Source organism: Amblyraja radiata, chromosome 16 (assembly GCF_010909765.2).
Source record: "Amblyraja radiata isolate CabotCenter1 chromosome 16, sAmbRad1.1.pri, whole genome shotgun sequence".
Classification (NCBI taxonomy): Eukaryota; Metazoa; Chordata; class Chondrichthyes; order Rajiformes; family Rajidae; genus Amblyraja; species Amblyraja radiata.
The window spans coordinates 17,307,623-17,325,003 of record NC_045971.1 but is presented as its reverse complement, the minus strand read 5'-3'; the positions used below and the strand labels follow the sequence as shown (position 1 = coordinate 17,325,003).

The window sequence follows — 17,381 nt, the reverse complement described above, 5'->3', positions numbered from 1 at the left end:
TTGATTTTAGCATTCCCCATTTTCAAGCCTTTGACATTCATCCTCAAACTCAACAGCGATAAGACAGAATTCCTCCTCATAGACTCCAAAGCCACACTCAGCAAAATCAATAACCCCACTCTCACCATCGACGGCACCACTGTCTCCCCATTCGCCAGGCCTGCAACCTTGGCGTGATCTTTGATTCCACCCTCTCCCTTGAGCCTCACATCCGCCATGTCATTAAAACCTCCTTCTTTCATCTCCGCAACATCGCCAAACTCAGACCCTCTCTCACACCTCCCGCTGCTGAAAGACTAATCCATGCCTTCATCTCCTACCGACTGGATTACTGCAACTCACTTCTCCTTGGCATCAGCTCCACCTACATCAACCGACTCCAACTGGTCCAGAACGCAGCCGCCCGACTCATCACCCACACCAAATCCTGGCATCACATCACTCCAGTCCTCAAACAACTTCACTGGCTTCCCATCTCCCACCGGATCACCTACAAAATCCTGATCCTCACCTACAAAGCCCCACCATCTGACCCCCCCCCCCCCCCCCCATATCTCACTGACCTCCTCTCCCCCTACCAACCCTCACGGTCCCTCAGATCCACATCAGCGGTCTCCTCTCCATCCACAAGTCCAACCTCCGCAGTTTTGGGGACAGAGCCTTCTCCAGGGCAGCTCCCAGGCTCTGGAACTCCCTCCCCCAACTGATCCGCAATTCCGTGTCCCTCACCATCTTCCAGTCCCGCCTCAAGACCCATCTCTTCACCTCTGCCTATCCTTAGCCCCACGTCCCCCTCCCTTTTCATCTGTGCATTAATTGCCTCGTATTGTGTTTGAATTGAATTCTGTCTTTACTTTGTGTACTAGTCATGTCTCTACTATTTATTTCATTCCCCTTACATGTTTTTCCTCTACCTGCTAAATTTGTGTAAGGTGTCCTTGAGACTCTTGAAAGGCGCCAATAAATAAAATGTATTATTATTATTATTATTGTTCATGTATGTTTCTACATGTTTGACTCGAGCCATTATTACAATGCTGGAATTGACTGTCACACCATAACTACAAAGACTTCAATGTTTGTACTTTATCCTGAAGGTGTTGACATTGTCTTGGATCCCCTGGGAGGAGCTGACAACACTAAAGGCTTTGGTTTGCTCAAACCATTGGGAAAACTTGTCCTGTATGGTAAGTTACATTGAAACAGTCACTACTCTAGAATATCAAATCAATAGAATTGCTCTACTTACTGCACAAAGCAAAATCTAAGTATTCTCCTGCTGTAGCTATAGGCCCTTGGCATCTCTCACATGTACTTCCATTTGTAATAGTTGAGAGAGGATGTGAGAGATCTCTTCCGGCCACTATTGCTTGGTGATTTTGGTGATCTTCAAACATTGCAACCCCTGTGATTTGACCTCTTATAAGTCTTACCAAGGGACTTGAATTTGACTCGTGAATTTGTCACCTTTGTCAATGCAATGGACCTGGGTTATTGTGCTTTTGTTCCAGAGCAATCACTAATTGGAATTCAAAAGGTTTCAGCCTCAAGTACTGCAGTTCCTAAATTCCACCTCCAAATTAGTTATATTGCTGATTAGTGGTAGTGAATACTGATTTTCCCATTAATTATTTTGTAGAGGGGCCAAAAGACCTGAACTTCCAGCTTTCTCCATTTTATTTTACAAACTGTGGACATTGCTGGCCTGTATCAAATGGTACAAGGCTACCAATGAACACTTTGTTGTTGAAGAAGTAGTGCCAATAATAATGAGGAAGAACACTGACCTATTTACTAGTTGGGGGAAACAAACATGGAAAGCCATTTGGCCCACCTAGTCCGCGTTGACCAGCGATTCCCGCACACAAATGCGAGAATCCTACACACACTAGGGATAATTTACAATTATAACAAGCCAATTAACCTACCAACCCTGTATGTCTTTGGAGTGTGGGAGGAAACTGGAGTCCCGGAGAAAACCCACGCAGGTCACGGGGAGAACTAACACTCCGTACAGTCCCCATAGCCAGGATCGAACCAGGGTCTCTGGCGCTGTATGGCAGCAACTCTACAGTTGTGCCGCCCCATTTAACTTGGAATCTGCTGGTGGTGCATATTCATTCCCTCTTATCCTTGCTGGCTGAGATCAAGTTTTGCTCTGGAACGACGTTGGAGGTTGAGGAGAGAGTTGATAGAATGTAGCATTAAGTGAGGCAGAGACAGTCAGAACCTTTTTCCCAGCGTGGAAATGTTCCAAGACTAGAGAGCATAGGTGTAAGGCGAGAGGGGGAAAGTGTAATGGAGATGTGCGGGGCAAGTATTTACACCGTGGTAGGGGTCTAAAACATGTTCCCGGAGGTGGCAGTGGAGGCAGATACGATAGAGGTGTTAAAGAGGCTTTTAAAGAGCACATGGAAGTGGAGGGATATGGATCATGGGCAGGCAGATAAGATTAGCTTAACATGGTATCATGTTCAGTGCAACCATTGTGAGCCAAAGGGCCCATTTCTGTGCTGTACTGTTCTACTTTAGGTGTTGCAGAGGCCACCATTTGCAACAAGGACAAAATCAGCCTAACGGACATTCTTTCCTTCTGCTCTGAATTTGCCATTACAATAGCCTTGTTCCTGTTTGCTCAAACACTTGGCTACTGGAACCGTTTTGTATAACTGGGCAGGATTTCCTAATGCCGCGCTTTTGTGGGGGTGGGGGGTGGGGAAGCCTTGTAGTGCAGGCAGGATGTGTACAGAGAAAGCTTGAGGTTTAAGCATTGCATCTGGCAACAGTTGTTGAAATAGAGTAAAAACATAAAATGTTGTTAGCCTTGTTGGTGAGATGTCGGGTTGTGCGCCGGTCCTGTTAGTAACCCAACACTCTGCTGAGTATTGCCCTAGAGATGGATTAAATGTATAACTCTTTATTTAGTTTTGGTCAATATTTACCATTATGATTTATTTATTTTTGATCGGGTAACTTAAGGCAGGTGGTGAGCAATGCACTTTTTAAAACAAGGGAGAAGATGATGCAAGGTGGTTGTTGATATTGTGAAGCCCAATATAAATGCAAACCCTCTTCCTTATCAAGCAAGGAGTGTGGAAATTTACCAATGCACCACCTTGTAACTTCCCTTGTTGCATCTGGAGCTTCCTCTGTGCTGTGTACAGGATGCCTTTGTTGCTGCATGAGCCAACAACCAAGGGAGGGAATCGAATTGTTCTTTATAAAAATGCATACGCTGTAAAAGTAACAGGAAAGTGTGGAATGGGAGTCTGCAATCTCCGAACTTCACTCTGAACAATTAATTGCCAAAGCTACTGAATGGTGATGTGGAGAAAAACCTGGACGCCAATTGATCCATCAAGGAAAAATATTCAGATTTGTATATCACAGAAACGGGCCCCTTTGGCCCAACCTGTCCATGCCGATCAAGATGCCCCATCTACACTAGTCCCATCTGCCTGCATTTGGCCCATGTCCCTCTAAACTGCTCCCATCCATGAACCTATCCAAATCTCTTTTAAATGTCTTTATAATAATACCTGCCTCAGCTTCCTCATCTGGCAGCTCATTCCACTTACCCACAAATGACTTTTCCAATTTCAAACAGAGCCAGGGGAAATGCTTCTCAGACCGCTGTATGTGACGCCAAGATATCTTGTGCCGTAAAGTTAGATTTTCAGTTATTTAAAGGGCCTGTCCCACTTGGCCGTTATTTGCGCCTCATTTACGCGCCATATGGAAAATAGGTCGACGCGTTGTGACGCACGGGTAGCGTGTGCGTAGCGCGAGGTGGGTGCATGGAGAGGAGTGGAGTTGCGTGCGGTATCGCGCACCGCTCCAGGATTTCGTCCTGTACGAAATCCTTGCACGCCACCTGCGTGACGTATCGCTGACGCATTGGTGTCGCACGCTGCGTCCCGACGTCTCGCGTGTATCGTGTGGTGACGCATTGGAATTAGTTCCAACCTTAACTAATGATGTCACGCGCACCAGACGGCATGACGCATGATTTGCGCGTGATGTCGCGCCGACTTATTTTACATATAACGCGTAAATGAGGCGCAAATGACGGCCAAGTGGGACGGGCCCTTAAGATTTAAAAAATCTTTAATATTAACTTTAACCATGTTCTCTGTGAGAAACGGCTTTTAAAACACTGGTAAAAATAGTTTTTATCCTGCGACTGTCTTGATTTTAAATTAATAATAATGCTTTAAACTGTGCAAAATCACATTGCAAAGTTAGTGCTCCCAAAATTCTGTAGATCTTCGGTCAAAATAAACCATTGGTCTGCAATACCAATGCATTATAATTTTCCTGGGTCATTTGCCACATTTTTTCCATGGTTTGACATAGACATCTGTTTTGCATCCAAGTTCGAGTGTGACCTGCCTTCACTGGATCCCTGGCCCCAGTTTCTAACACATTCTCCAGTTACTGAATCATAACTTTTGAAACCAAAGCTATTTAATGCTTGCTATAAATTGTACAGTCTCCCAATAATCTGAGTGATCATCTACTGCTCAGTTCCATTTTGTACAGCCTTGGCTGGCTGTAACAAAAATAAAATCTTCATTGTAATTTGTAAGCCAAGTTCCTGTGTGCCATTTCAGTGAAAGGCGAGCTGCTCTGTTAAACTCTGGCTGTTTTTTCTGGTGAAGGCATTTTTAGTTCTATTGGGCAAGCTGCTTTAGGGTTTGGACGGAATAACAATAAAGAAACTCCAAGCATGTTTCCATATTATAAGGGTGTGTTCTACTTGGAGAATCTGCAGCTGAGTGATTTTTGCTCCCTGCCAACTGCCTGTGATCTTGTGGTAGGAGGTGAAATCAAACTTTGCCAAATTTAAGTAGTGGATACAGACTTGACTTTGTAGAAGGAAGCAGAGGGTGGTGGTGGAAGGTTTTTTTTTCCAGTCTGGAGGTCTGTGACAAGTGACATACCCCAGGATCTAGTGATGGTTGTTTGTTGTTTTTGGTATGTGTCCACTATTTTCATGACAATGTACAAGGCTTGCAGATGACACTAAAGTGGGTGGTATCGTAGATGGTGAAGATGGTTATCAAAAATTACACTGGGCTCTTGATGAGCTAGACATATGGGCTGAGGGATGGCTGATGGAGTTTAATGCAGATAAGTGCAAAGTGTTGCTTTTTGGCAAGTCAAATCAGGGCAGGCCATTTGCAGTTAATGGTAAGCCCCTCGGGGTGTTGTAGAGCAAATAGATCTAATACATGTACATAAATTCCTGAAATTGATTTCATGGGTAGATAGGCTCATTGAGAAGGCTTTGGTATATTGGCCTTTGAGTTGAGAAGTTGGGATGTCATGTTAGAATTGTAAATACATTATTAGTGAGACTGCATTTGGAGTTCCATGCTCTGTTTTGGTCATGCTGATATAGGAAAGATGTCATTAAGCTGGAAAGAGTGCAGAGATGATCTATAAGGATATTGCTGGACCTTGAGCAGCTGAGCTATAGGGGGAGGTTGGGCAAGCTAGGACCTTATTCCTCAGAGCGCAGGAAGCTCAGGGGTGTTCTGGTAGAGGTGGATAGATTGGGTGAATGCACAGACTTTACCTAAAGTAGCTGAATTAAGAGCCAATGGACATGCTTAAGGTGAGAGGGGCAAGATTTAATACGAAACTAAGTAGCAAATTTTTCATTCAGGGTGGTGGGTATATGAAGCAGGCTGCCAGAGAAAGTAGTTGAGGCAGGTACTATAACTGCCTTTAAGGCATCGGATAAATCCATGGGCAGGTACTGTTTAGAGGGATAAGGGCCGAATACAGTCAAATGGGATTGGTTTAGTTGAGGCATCTTTGCTAGCAGGGATGAGTAGGGCCAAAGTGCCTGTTTCCCTGCTGCATGACTCAATGACTGAGGCATCAGAGATGACAATGCACTGGCAAATACTCATTTCTCAGCAATAAATTATCATTTGAAGTACCTTTGCACAGCAAGATTCATCAAATTGCAGGAGTGACTTGCACCTCTGTATTCCAGTGGCTGGGAATCACTTCAGTGTATTGAGGCACAAGGTGCTATAAATGTGAAGTTGTCTTCTGGTTAATTGGCTTCTGACTGGAATTGCATGCAAATTCCTTTGTTGCATCCCACAGTCAAACTAGGACCACTAATGGCTCTCCGTAAAGCCTTTTGGGCATGAATTGTCTTTTGTATTCTAGATGGAGGCAGTACGCTGGATGCTTTGACCTGATAATTCGTGACATTCTTGCAGGTGTTTAAGCGTTGCTGATTGTACTGTCAAAAAACACAACCCAGTATCGATTCATTCTAAACTGGGGATTTGATTACATAGAAACATAGAAAATAGGTGCAGGAGTAGGCCATTCGGCCCTTCGAGCCTGCACTGCCATTCGATATGATCATGGCTGATCATCCAACTCAGTATCCCATCCCTGCCTTCTCTCCATACCCCCTGATCCCTTTGGCCACAAGGGCCACATCTAACTCGCTCTTAAATATAGCCAATGAACTGGCCTCAACTACCTTCTGTGGCAGAGAATTCCAGAGATTCACCACTCTCTGTGTAAAAAATGATTTTCTCATCTCGGTCCTAAAAGACTTCCCTCTTATCCTTAAACTGTGACCCCTAGTTCTGGACTTCCCCAACATTGGGAACAATCTTCCTGCATCTAGCCTGTCCAACCCCTTAAGAATTTTGTAAGTTTCTATAAGATCCCCCCTCAATCTTCTGAATTCTAGCGTGTACAAACCAAGTCTATCCAGTCTTTCTTCATATGAAAGTCCTGACATCCCAGAAAGTCCTGCAATCCTGCCAGTCTGGTGAACCTTCTCTGTACTCCCTCTATGGCAAGAATGTCTTTCCTCAGATTGGGAGACCAAAACTGTACGCAATACTCCAGGTGTGGTCTCACCAAGACCCTGTACAACTGCAGTAGAACCTCCCTGCTCTTATACTCAAATCCTTTTGCTATGAATGCTAACATACCATTTGCTTTCTTCACTGCCTGCTGCACCTGCATTCCTACTTTCAATGACTGGTGTACCATGACACCCAGGTCTCGTTGCATCTCCCCTCTCCCTAATCGGCCACCATTCCAGATATTGATGCCCAATATCTTAAACTTGGTGCCTAAGGAATGATTGAAGTTCTCCAACTTTATTTACACAGAAAGGGTTGACTTGAGATACCATGGCCTAATATTAATCTCCAAGCCTCCTATTATATGTACCAAAATCAATTTGACAGTTTAAATGGTTTATGTGTAATTGTAACCTTACTGTAGATGCTTAAATAACCTCTTCCATTCCCTGGCACAAGCCTGTATCCAGCAGTCTATCCCTTGTTAATGTTGGCTTCAATGTTATACTAACCTTTCCTTTCCCTTGTCTACCCCTACCACTCTATCTATCTGTTATCTCTCACTACTTGCCTCATCCCATTGAACCTCAAGCCATTCCTGTGTAGGAAGGAACAGCAAATGTTGGTTTACACCGAATATGGACATAAAATGCCAGAGTAACTCAGCAGGTCAGGCAGCATCTCTATTGAAAAGGGTCTTCGTCTGAAGAAGGGTACCGGCCCAAAACATCACATACTCATTTTTTCCAGAGATGCTGCCTGTCCCACTTAGTTAAATACTGAGCATCAACAATATATCCTAGACGTACGACAACTCCAGGCTTTGCACTGTTCACCTCAGTGGCACATGGGGTCAATGTTTACTTCTTTGTCCTGCTGAACTACTTACCATTACATTGGTCTTTTGCCATGGCACTTTATGGGTCTGTCGAGGATGTTCCAAGCACAGTTACTTACAAATTAATCCAGTTTGTTAAAAGCACAGTGTTTGTTCTTTTCCTCATTAATGAGGAGTTTGGTATGTCGGAGGAGTAGAACAGTCTGTGAATTGTGCTGCCTGTAGCAAGGAGATAAAAGCTGCCACGTTGACTGGGGGATGTGGAGTAGTTTACATTGCGGTGTAAAATTACAATGTTTACAACTTGAGGTTTTGGACACATACCCTTCACATGGGTTGTACAGCATGGATAAAGGCCATTCAAACCGCCACATGAGAATGGAGATGAGGAGGAATTTTTTAATTTTAAATAAAGCCAGAGTGGTGAATGTGTGGAATTCATTGCCACGGATGGCTGTGGAGGCCATTATTGAGTCATTTTAAAGTGGAAATCGATTCTTGATTAGCAAAGGTGTCGAAGGTTACATGGAGAAAGCAGGAGAATGGGGCTGAGGGGAAAGATAGGTCGACCATTAGTCGGAGTAGACTCGCTCATACGACTTACGGTCACATTTTTGCTGGCTACTGGGTATTCATCATATTGATCCCATCCAGGCCCACAGACTCGGCAATGTGCCTGCGCACCTCAACACTTCTTGACTCCTGTCAGCGACTCTGCTTCTTCCACTCTCTGGCAGTATGTTCCAGACACTCGCCACTCTCCGGGTGAAAATGTCCCCCTCAAATCTAAATCTCGTGACCCTTACTGTAAAACTATGTCCCCTAGTGGGGGGGGGGGGGGAGAAACCTTCCTGCTATCTACTTTTACGTGGCATAACAGGAGCCAATTAATCCAGACTTTGGATGGTGTATTTTGAAAGATGTCAAGAGTGTTTTATTGTCATATGTCCCAGATAGAACAATGAACTTCTTACTTGCTGCAGCACAACAGGATATGTAATCATAAATAATATGACAAAAGCTCAGGAAAAAAAACCAAACAATAACTTCAATAATAATAATAAGTATTGTAGTGCTCGAATATCAATTTTACTGACAGCGTAGAGTGTCCGATTAAACCATGAGGATTATTTTGCGTCTCTTAAATGTCTTTCCATTAAAGTGATTGCATTGCATTAAAACTTGTTTTGTTCTTGACTCAGGTTCTTCGAATATACTGACCGCACCAAAGCGGAGCACGCTAGCTGCCGCAAAGATCTGGTGGCACAAGCTCAGTATTGATGCCTTCCAGCTAATAAACAGCAACAAAGCTGTGTGCGGATTTCAACTCAAAAACGCAGACCCTGACCAGATTGCAGACGTCTTTGGCAAGCTGATTTCACTGTACAGTGAAGGGAAAATCAAACCTAAAGTGGACTCTGTATGGTCATTCGAGCAGGTAAGCAAGTTCACTACCACATCTGCATGCACTGGTTTGTTATTGCCTCTACAGGCCACTGGCAGGTTTTAGATGCTGTTGACAAGATGGGGTACAATTCTAGAGAAACGAGCTGTTGATGCTAGAATCTCGAGCAAAGTGCAGATTCTCATTTCAAGTAATCTCCTATCCCCGTTATTTTTTCCCCACCCGAGTACGTACACACTTCTCCCAGTCACCCTGCCCATTTCCCCCTCTATCTGTTTGCCTCCCGTTCCTATTTCCATTTTTATACCCTCCTTCCACCCTCCAGCTTTATATATCACACCTTATATTTCACACCCTTGTCTCCTTTTCTCCTCGAGCATTTGTCACTTGCTGCACGTCTCAACCCCCCCCCCCCCCCCCCCCCCCCCCCACACACAAATAATCTGGCAGGCTTTGCCCAAACTACTTATTTTCCAGTTTTCTTCAGCCACCTCATCCCACCCGTAATCCAATCAGTGTGAAGAAGGGTCCCGATCTGAGCTGCCATCTGTCCATTCCCTCCACAGATGCGGCTTAACCTACCAAGTTCCTCCAGCACTTTTGTGTTTTGCAGCAAAAAAATCTCTCATCATACTGTTTGGAAATTATTTTGGTCTGGCATCTGGCTGGGAGTGCAGGGCAGCCCAGGGTAAGCCAGAACTCGAGAGCACAGGAGCATGAGTAGGTTTACAGCTGGAGTGAGGTTTTGGAGCATGTTTCTTCCTTTCCTCGGGTCAATGGAAACTTTCTTGTACCACTGTGCAACATGGTGGAGTTTTAGTATTAATAGTATAGGAGTAAGCTGTGTTTTTGTGATGGTATGCACCAATACAGTGTAGTGGCACCTCTATAAAGTTGAAAACTAGATTTAAAATTTGTATTAAAAATGAACAGCAATAAAAAATTTGTTTTTGTTTTTAAAAATGTATTAAATTAGGTGGTCAGGCCCTTAGCTGAAACAGTTTATAGGTGGTCATACCAACAGCTGGGATGTAATGATTTAATGTACAGTAATAAGATAATTGTGTGAAAGGCTGTGAGAATCAACATTTCATTTTCCTGCAACATAATGTGCGTGTTTGGTGAACCTTAGTGGATATTTGAATGTTGATTTTTATACTTGGTATTAGTTTATTAAATTAGATGTTGAATTTTGACATCCTTCAAAGCAGAAGGGGATATATTGACGGAAAAAAATGCTGATAAATATGGCATATTTTAATTGATATGTGTGCCGGCACCTTTCTAGCTTAGGTAATTAAAACACCAGGAGTAAGTATTAATAGTTTGAGAAATATTGCTATTGGATGCCACCCAAGATTAGCAGCACATTGGCACTGCTAGCTCACAGCGCCAGAGACTCTAACGTTTGGTTCTGTCTGTGTGGAGTTTACATGTTCTCCCTGACTGCCTGGGTTTCCTCCGGGTCCACATCTCAAACATGCGTGGGTATGTAGGCTAATTGCCCCTAGTGTGAAGGGAGTGGATGAGAAAGTGGGATAACGTAGAACTAATGTGAATGGATGGTTGGCGTGCCTTTTACATGCTGTACAACGAAACTTAAGGGCCTGTCCCACGAGCATGCGACCTGCATGCAGCAAGCGCGACCTAACGTGATCGCTTGAGCCGTACGGCCTCGCGGGGCCTGTCCCACTTCGATCGCAGGAGCCGTATGGAGTTGTGCGGAGCTGGTCCCGACATCGCGCGGGGCTCCAAAAAACTGACCGTGTTCAAAAGTTCTGCGCGGCAACGGCCTGCCCGCCTTGACGCCGTACTTCACGCGCGAACTTCCCAGCGGACTTCGCTCGAACTTCATGTCACTCACTTGACCTCCGCGCGGCCCCCGCTTCTGGTTTGGTCGCGCTTGCCGCATGCAGGTACATCCTGGTGGGACCGGCCCTTTAGGTCGCGCTTGCCGCATGTAGTCGCATGCCCGTGGGACAGGCCCTTAATAGTTTTATTGTGTTGTGTGAACTTTGATAGTGAGTGCTCTTAGTTCAAATGGCCACAGGATTGTCATGAGAACCATTTGTACATTTTAAACTACTTTATTCAACACCACCTAACTTCCATAGAATAAATCTGTTCACTTGTGTTGAATAAAGAAATACTTGTATTAACCACCATGGTATGTTGTCAGTGCTGGACTTTGATGCGCACACAAGCATGTGAGGAGAAACGAGTCATTGTTTCCACTGAAAGTCCAGGAATGGCAGCTGGGATTAGACTGGGCTCTGCTGACTCTGGCTTTAGTCTATCATAGTTTAGTTTGGAGATACAGCATGGAAACTGACACTTCGGCTCGCCAGGTCCATGCTGACCAGCGATCCCCGCACACTAACACTATCCAATGCACTAGGGAAAATTTAATGTTTTTTTTACCAAAGCCAATTAACCTACAAATCTGTTTAAGAAGGAACTGTAGATGCTGGAAAATCGAAGGTACACAAAAATGCTGGAGAAACTCAGCGGGTGCAGCAGCATCTATGGAGCGAAGGAAATAGGCAACGTTTCGTCCCGAAACGTTGCCTATTTCCTTCGCTCCATAGATGCTGCTGCACCCGCTGAGTTTCTCCAGCATTTTTGTGAACCTACAAATCTGTACGTCTTTGGAGTGTGGGAGGAAACCGGACGGAGAGCACCTGGCGAAAACCCACGCAGTCACAGGGAGATCGTACAAACTCCTTACAGGCAGCACCCGTAGTCAGGATTAAACCTGGGTCTCTGGCACTATAAGACAGCAACTGCACTGTGGATACAGCATGTGGCGGTTGGTTTTGCAAATAAAGAATGATACGGGGTAAGACGTAGGAATTTGTAGATTATACATTCTAGATCGCAGCTTAATTTATGGTAAAACACTTCTACATTTGTGTCGTTTGGCTACTTCTGCTGCTGAAAGTGATTTTCGTTATTATTATTTAATCTAAACTTCCAGATTTGTGACAACTTTCTTTGTAGTGACACCAACCTCGGGCCACACGTACAACAAGTCTTGTGGCTCTGATTGATTGAAAGATACAGCGTAGAAATGGAGCCCTTTGGCCCACCAAGTCCATGCCGCCAATTTAAAAAAAAATATATAATATATAAACATAACTTAGCTTTATCTGGTACAATAGACACACAGCTGGTGTAACTCAGTTTTATCTACAGTTGTATTTTAAAACGTTTGCATATAATCCAACATTCTGGCTACTCTTGAGAGCAAATGATTGGGTGCAAAGTATTTTAGGAAATTCAGACGCGGTGAAATGTAACCAGACTTATTCCAGCTGCTGTGACCACAGGGCACCACAGATGCTGACCTACAAAAAAAAAACAAAGGCAATGCTGGAGTTACTTGGCATCTCTGGAGAAAATAGGTGACGTTTCCTATCGGCACCCTTCTTCAAACTGTTTGTAGTAGGGGGAGAGATAGCTGGAAGAGTTGGAGGCCCAATATATTCAGTCTGAAGAAGGGTCCCGAGACAAGATATTGCCCATCCATGTTCTCCAGAGATGCTGCCTGTCCCGCTGAATTGCTCCAGCACTATTGTGAAATATCATAGTTGCTGAGAACGCAAAATGCTGGAGTAACTCAAGGAGTCGGACAGCATCTCTGGAGGACATGGATACATGATATTTTGGGTATGGGCCTTTCTTCAAAGTCCCCTGGACTCAAAACATTGCATATCCATGTCCTCCAGAGATGCCATCTGACCATACTCGGACACTTTGTGTTCTCTGTAGGAAACCAGCATCTGCAGTTCCTTATATCTACAATACATTTGCTGAGGTTCTATGGTTGTTGAGAAGAAGCTGCTCTTGAACCTAGAGGTCACAGTTTCCAGACTCCTTCCTGTACGTTCTTCTCGATGATAGCAGTGAGATGAGAGTGTGGCCAGGATGGTGTGGGTCTTTGATATTGGCTGCCTTTTTCAGACAGTGCCTCCTGGAGATCCCTTTAGTGATGGGGTAGTCAGTACATGTGAAACATTTACTCTAACATTCTCCTGATGTTACCTGATATGAAAATTCCTTACATTTTTTATTTTCCATTATCTGCAACATTTTGTGCTTCAGGATGTTATTTTCCCTTGGTTTCCTGACTAATATATAACCCTCCTCGATTGTCACAAAACCACCTTTCCCACCCTGGTCACTCCTGCTCCCTGCTCCTGTGGGACAGAAGATACAGAAGCTTGAATGTGTGTGCCACCAGACACTGTGAACAGCTTTCCCCCTCCCCCCCCCCCCCCCCCCCCTGTTATCTGGCTTCTGAACAGTCCTTCCATAAGCTGGAGAACAGTCAGAAATGTTTTCCCGCTCTACCTCATTGCGAACGTTAGAGACGAGACACAAAATGCTGGAGTAACTCAGTGAGATAGGCAGCATCTCTGGAGAGAAGGAACAAGTGACTTTTGGGGTTGAGACCCTTCTTCAGACTGATTCTGAACTGTCTCTGAGGCTGTTGTGCTATGATGTTGAGAACTATATTCTGCACTCTGCATCTTTCCCTTCTCTCTACCTTTTGTACTTGGCGTAATTTGATATGTATTATCTCACTGCATGTCGCTGCCTCAAAGGCTGGCAGTATCTTCAAAGACCCTCACCATCCTGGCCACACACTCGTCTCCCTGCTACCTTCAGGTAGAAGGTACAGGAGCCTGAAGACTGCAACAACCAGGTTCAGGAATAGTTACTTCCCCACAGCCATCAGGCTATTAAACCTGGCTCAGATAAAACTCTGATTATTAATAACCCATTATCTGTTATTTGCACTTTATCAGTTTATTTATTCATGTGTGTATATATTTATATTATAGTATATGGACGCACTATCTGTTTTGTAGTAACTGCCTACTATGTTCTGTGTGCTGAAGCAAAGCAAGAATTTCATTGTCCTATACAGGGACACATGACAATAAACTCGCTTGAACACTTGCATAGCATACAAAATAAAGATTGTCACTACCTCAATGCACTTGACTATAATAAACGTAAATCTTATACCCTTGTTATTGCCATACCGGCTTCCAAGTTTGAATACAACTGCTGATTGAAAGTGTTCCATTGGTCAGTGGTCTATCATGCATGCAGTTTAATAATAATAATAATAATAATAATACATTTTATTTATGGGCGCCTTTCGAGAGTCTCAAGGACACCTTACAAAAATTTAGCAGGTAGAGGAAAAACATGTAAGGGGAATGAAATAAATAGTAGAGACATGACTAGTACACAAAGTAAAGACAGAATTCAATACAAAACACAATATGAGGCAATTAATGCACAGATGAAAAGGGAGGGGGACGTGGGGCTAAGGATAGGCAGAGGTGAAGAGATGGGTCTTGAGGCGGGACTGGAAGATGGTGAGGGTACACGGAATTGCGGATCAGTTGGGGGAGGGAGTTCCAGAGCCTGGGAGCTGCCCTGGAGAAGGCTCTGTCCCCAAAACTGCGGAGGTTGGACTTGTGGATGGAGAGGAGACCGGCTGATGTGGATCTGAGGGACCGTGAGGGTTGGTAGGGGGAGAGGAGGTCAGTGAGATATGGGGGGGCCAGATGGTGGAGGGCTTTGTAGGTGAGGATCAGGATTTTGTAGTTGATCCGGTGGGAGATGGGAAGCCAGTGAAGTTGTTTGAGGACTGGAGTGATGTGATGCCAGGATTTGGTGTGGATGATGAGTCGGGCGGCTGCGTTCTGGACCAGTTGGAGTCGGTTGATGTAGGTGGAGCTGATGCCAAGGAGAAGTGAGTTGCAGTAGTCCAGTCGGGAGGAGATGAAGGCATGGATGAGTCTTTCATCAGCGGGAGGTGTGAGAGAGGGTCTGAGTTTGGCGATGTTGCGGAGATGAAAGAAGGAGGTTTTAATGACATGGCGGATGTGAGGCTCAAGGGAGAGGGTGGAATCAAACATCACGCCAAGGTTGCAGGCCTGGGGAGATGGGGAGACAGTGGTGCCGTCGATGGTAAGAGTGGGGTTATTGATTTTGCTGAGTGTGGCTTTGGAGCCTATGAGGAGGAATTCTGTCTTATCGCTGTTGAGTTTGAGGAAATTATGTTGCATCCAGGTTTTTATAGCTAACAAACAGGAGTTGATATGGGAGAGGGGCGGGGGGGGGGGGGGTTGTGGGAAGATTTGGTGCCGAGGTAGATCTGGGTGTCATCAGCGTAACAGTGGAAGTCCAGGTTGAAGTGGCGGAGTATCTGACCAAGGGGGAGGATGTAGATGATGAAGAGGAGGGGGCCGAGTACGGAGCCTTGGGGAACGCCTTGAGTGACTGTGGCTGTAGCAGAGGTGTGGTTGTGGAGAGATGAAGTGGGATCTGTTGGAAAGGTAGGAACGGAGCCAGCTGAGTGCAGAGCCTTCAATGCCGAGGTCTTTGAGTCTGGTGAGCAGGATGTTATGGTTCACTGTATCGAAGGCTGCGCTCAGGTCGAGGAGGATGAGGATGTTGAGGGAACCAGTGTCAGCAGAGGTGAGGAGGTCGTTGAGGACTTTGAGGAGAGCAGTTTCTGTGCTATGGAGGGGGCGAAAGCCAGATTTCAAGTAGGTTATACGCAAGGAGGTGGGAATGAAGTTGCGTCGCAACGATACGCTCCAGGGTTTTTGAAAGAAAGGGGAGGTTTGAGATTGAGCGGTAGTTAATGAGAGAGGAGGGATCAAGACCAGGTTTCTTTAAGATTGGTGTAACAGCAGCAGTTTTGAAAGCGGAGGGGACAATTCCTTGGGACAATGAGGAGTTGAAGAGATTAGTGAGGTAGGGGCAGAGAACGGGGAGGCAGGACTTCAGCAGGGGAGTGGAGAGAGGGTCGAGGGAGCAGGTAGTTTGACTGCCTTAGTACTGCAGCCTCTTGCTTTTTAATATTAGTTGGTTTGGCAGCTCGCATACATAAACTTAACTGCATTGAGCATGACCTGAATCTCCAGCTTTTTTGGCTATGTACCCTGGTCAAAAAATAAATCAACATTTTAATTTTGCTTCTTATTTTGCTAAACTTCAAAGTAGCTGTTTATCTTTCCAGATCACGTTATTAAGCTCTGTTCTGAACCAGCAAACATTTTTGATTCAAATATTGCACTCATTTGAACGTCGGAGCACAAATATGCAGAAGACCCCAACGGCTTAAAATCCGGCTGTTTGTCTTAACGAAATGCATTGGGAAACCAAAAGGCATGTTTTGACCTTCTGCTGATGGGATCTCGTGTAAATTTTTCTTTAAGCCGTATCGTGGGAAGAGTTAAGGCAGGAGACTAGTGCATGCAAGAATTGTATCGTCCCAAAATGAACCACAAAGCAACTTCTCGGCACAATTGTGGGAGAAGAATAATTGGGCTTGGCAATTGATTCAGCAGTTTTATGGACATGACCTCTAGAAACATGCAATTTTGTTTTACAATTGTGCAGCCTTTGTTGTTGTGTGAAACTTGTGCAAGAAGTACTGCCTCTGGGCGAGTAGAATTTTTAATTGTCCTCTGTCTGAACCATCCTCATTTGCTACCTGAAGAGCCTGTCCCACTTGCGTGTCCTTGGCACGCAAATTACGCGACCTCGTGGTCGCGTTGAGCCACGATGGTCCGGCGAAGGTCGGGCGTGATTCCATGCGTACGCACAGCCGTCTGGAGCGCGTGACGTCATTTGAAGATGGACACAAAGCTGGAGTAACTCAGCGGGACCGGCAGCATCTCTGGAGAGAAGCAATGGCCGACGTTTCGTGTCGAAACTCTGAATTCAGTCTGAAAAGAAGGGTCTTGACCCAAAACGTCACCCATTGCTTCTCTCCAGAGATACTGCCGGTCCCGCTGAGTTACTCCTGCATTTTGTGTCTATCTTCAATTTTCTTGGCCCCGCTCTGGGAGTAGGAGTGGGGGCGGATCCGGACCGCAACGGCCGTGAGCCCCAGGCCGAGTTCGGCGATCGTTTGTCTGCTTCTGCTGCTGTTGGAGGTGAGACGTTGCGTCGCGCCAGGGTCTTGGGCCTGTCCCACTTTGGCCGTCAGTTCCGCGACAGGCCGTTGGCGCGTGAAGATTTCGTTCACTACAAAAATTTCGGAGCCCCACGCGATGTTGCACACAACTACATACCCCTCCGCGCTTCTATGTGGGACCGGCCCCGCGTGGCCATACGATGCCCGTACGCCTCAACGCGACCACAAGGTCACTTTGGACTCCCGCTCCACGCTGCGCCCGCCGCTGAAGCCCCGGGCGCGTCTCCGGGAAAGGCCGCACCAATCCTTGCTGTTAGGCCACGGGGGAGGCGACCT

The 17,381-nt window shown here is 45.4% G+C and overlaps 1 protein-coding gene and 1 long non-coding RNA gene across 2 annotated transcripts in view; one reads left to right on the top strand and one right to left on the bottom strand.

Annotated features, from left to right (window-relative positions):
* vat1 (vesicle amine transport 1) overlaps nucleotides 1-17,381 on the top strand; it is a 44,104-nt gene that overhangs the window by 18,435 nt on the left and 8,288 nt on the right. Inside the window, exons 4-5 of the mRNA XM_033035260.1 lie at nucleotides 1,098-1,187; nucleotides 8,892-9,127. Coding sequence (XP_032891151.1) covers nucleotides 1,098-1,187; nucleotides 8,892-9,127 — 326 coding nt within the window. The remainder of the gene's footprint in view (nucleotides 1-1,097; nucleotides 1,188-8,891; nucleotides 9,128-17,381) is intronic.
* Nucleotides 1,144-16,833, bottom strand: LOC116981996. Its single transcript, XR_004414326.1, has 3 exons — nucleotides 16,620-16,833; nucleotides 11,109-11,122; nucleotides 1,144-1,156 (listed from the first exon to the last, which is right to left on the bottom strand). It is a non-coding gene; the product is annotated as an uncharacterized LOC116981996 (long non-coding RNA).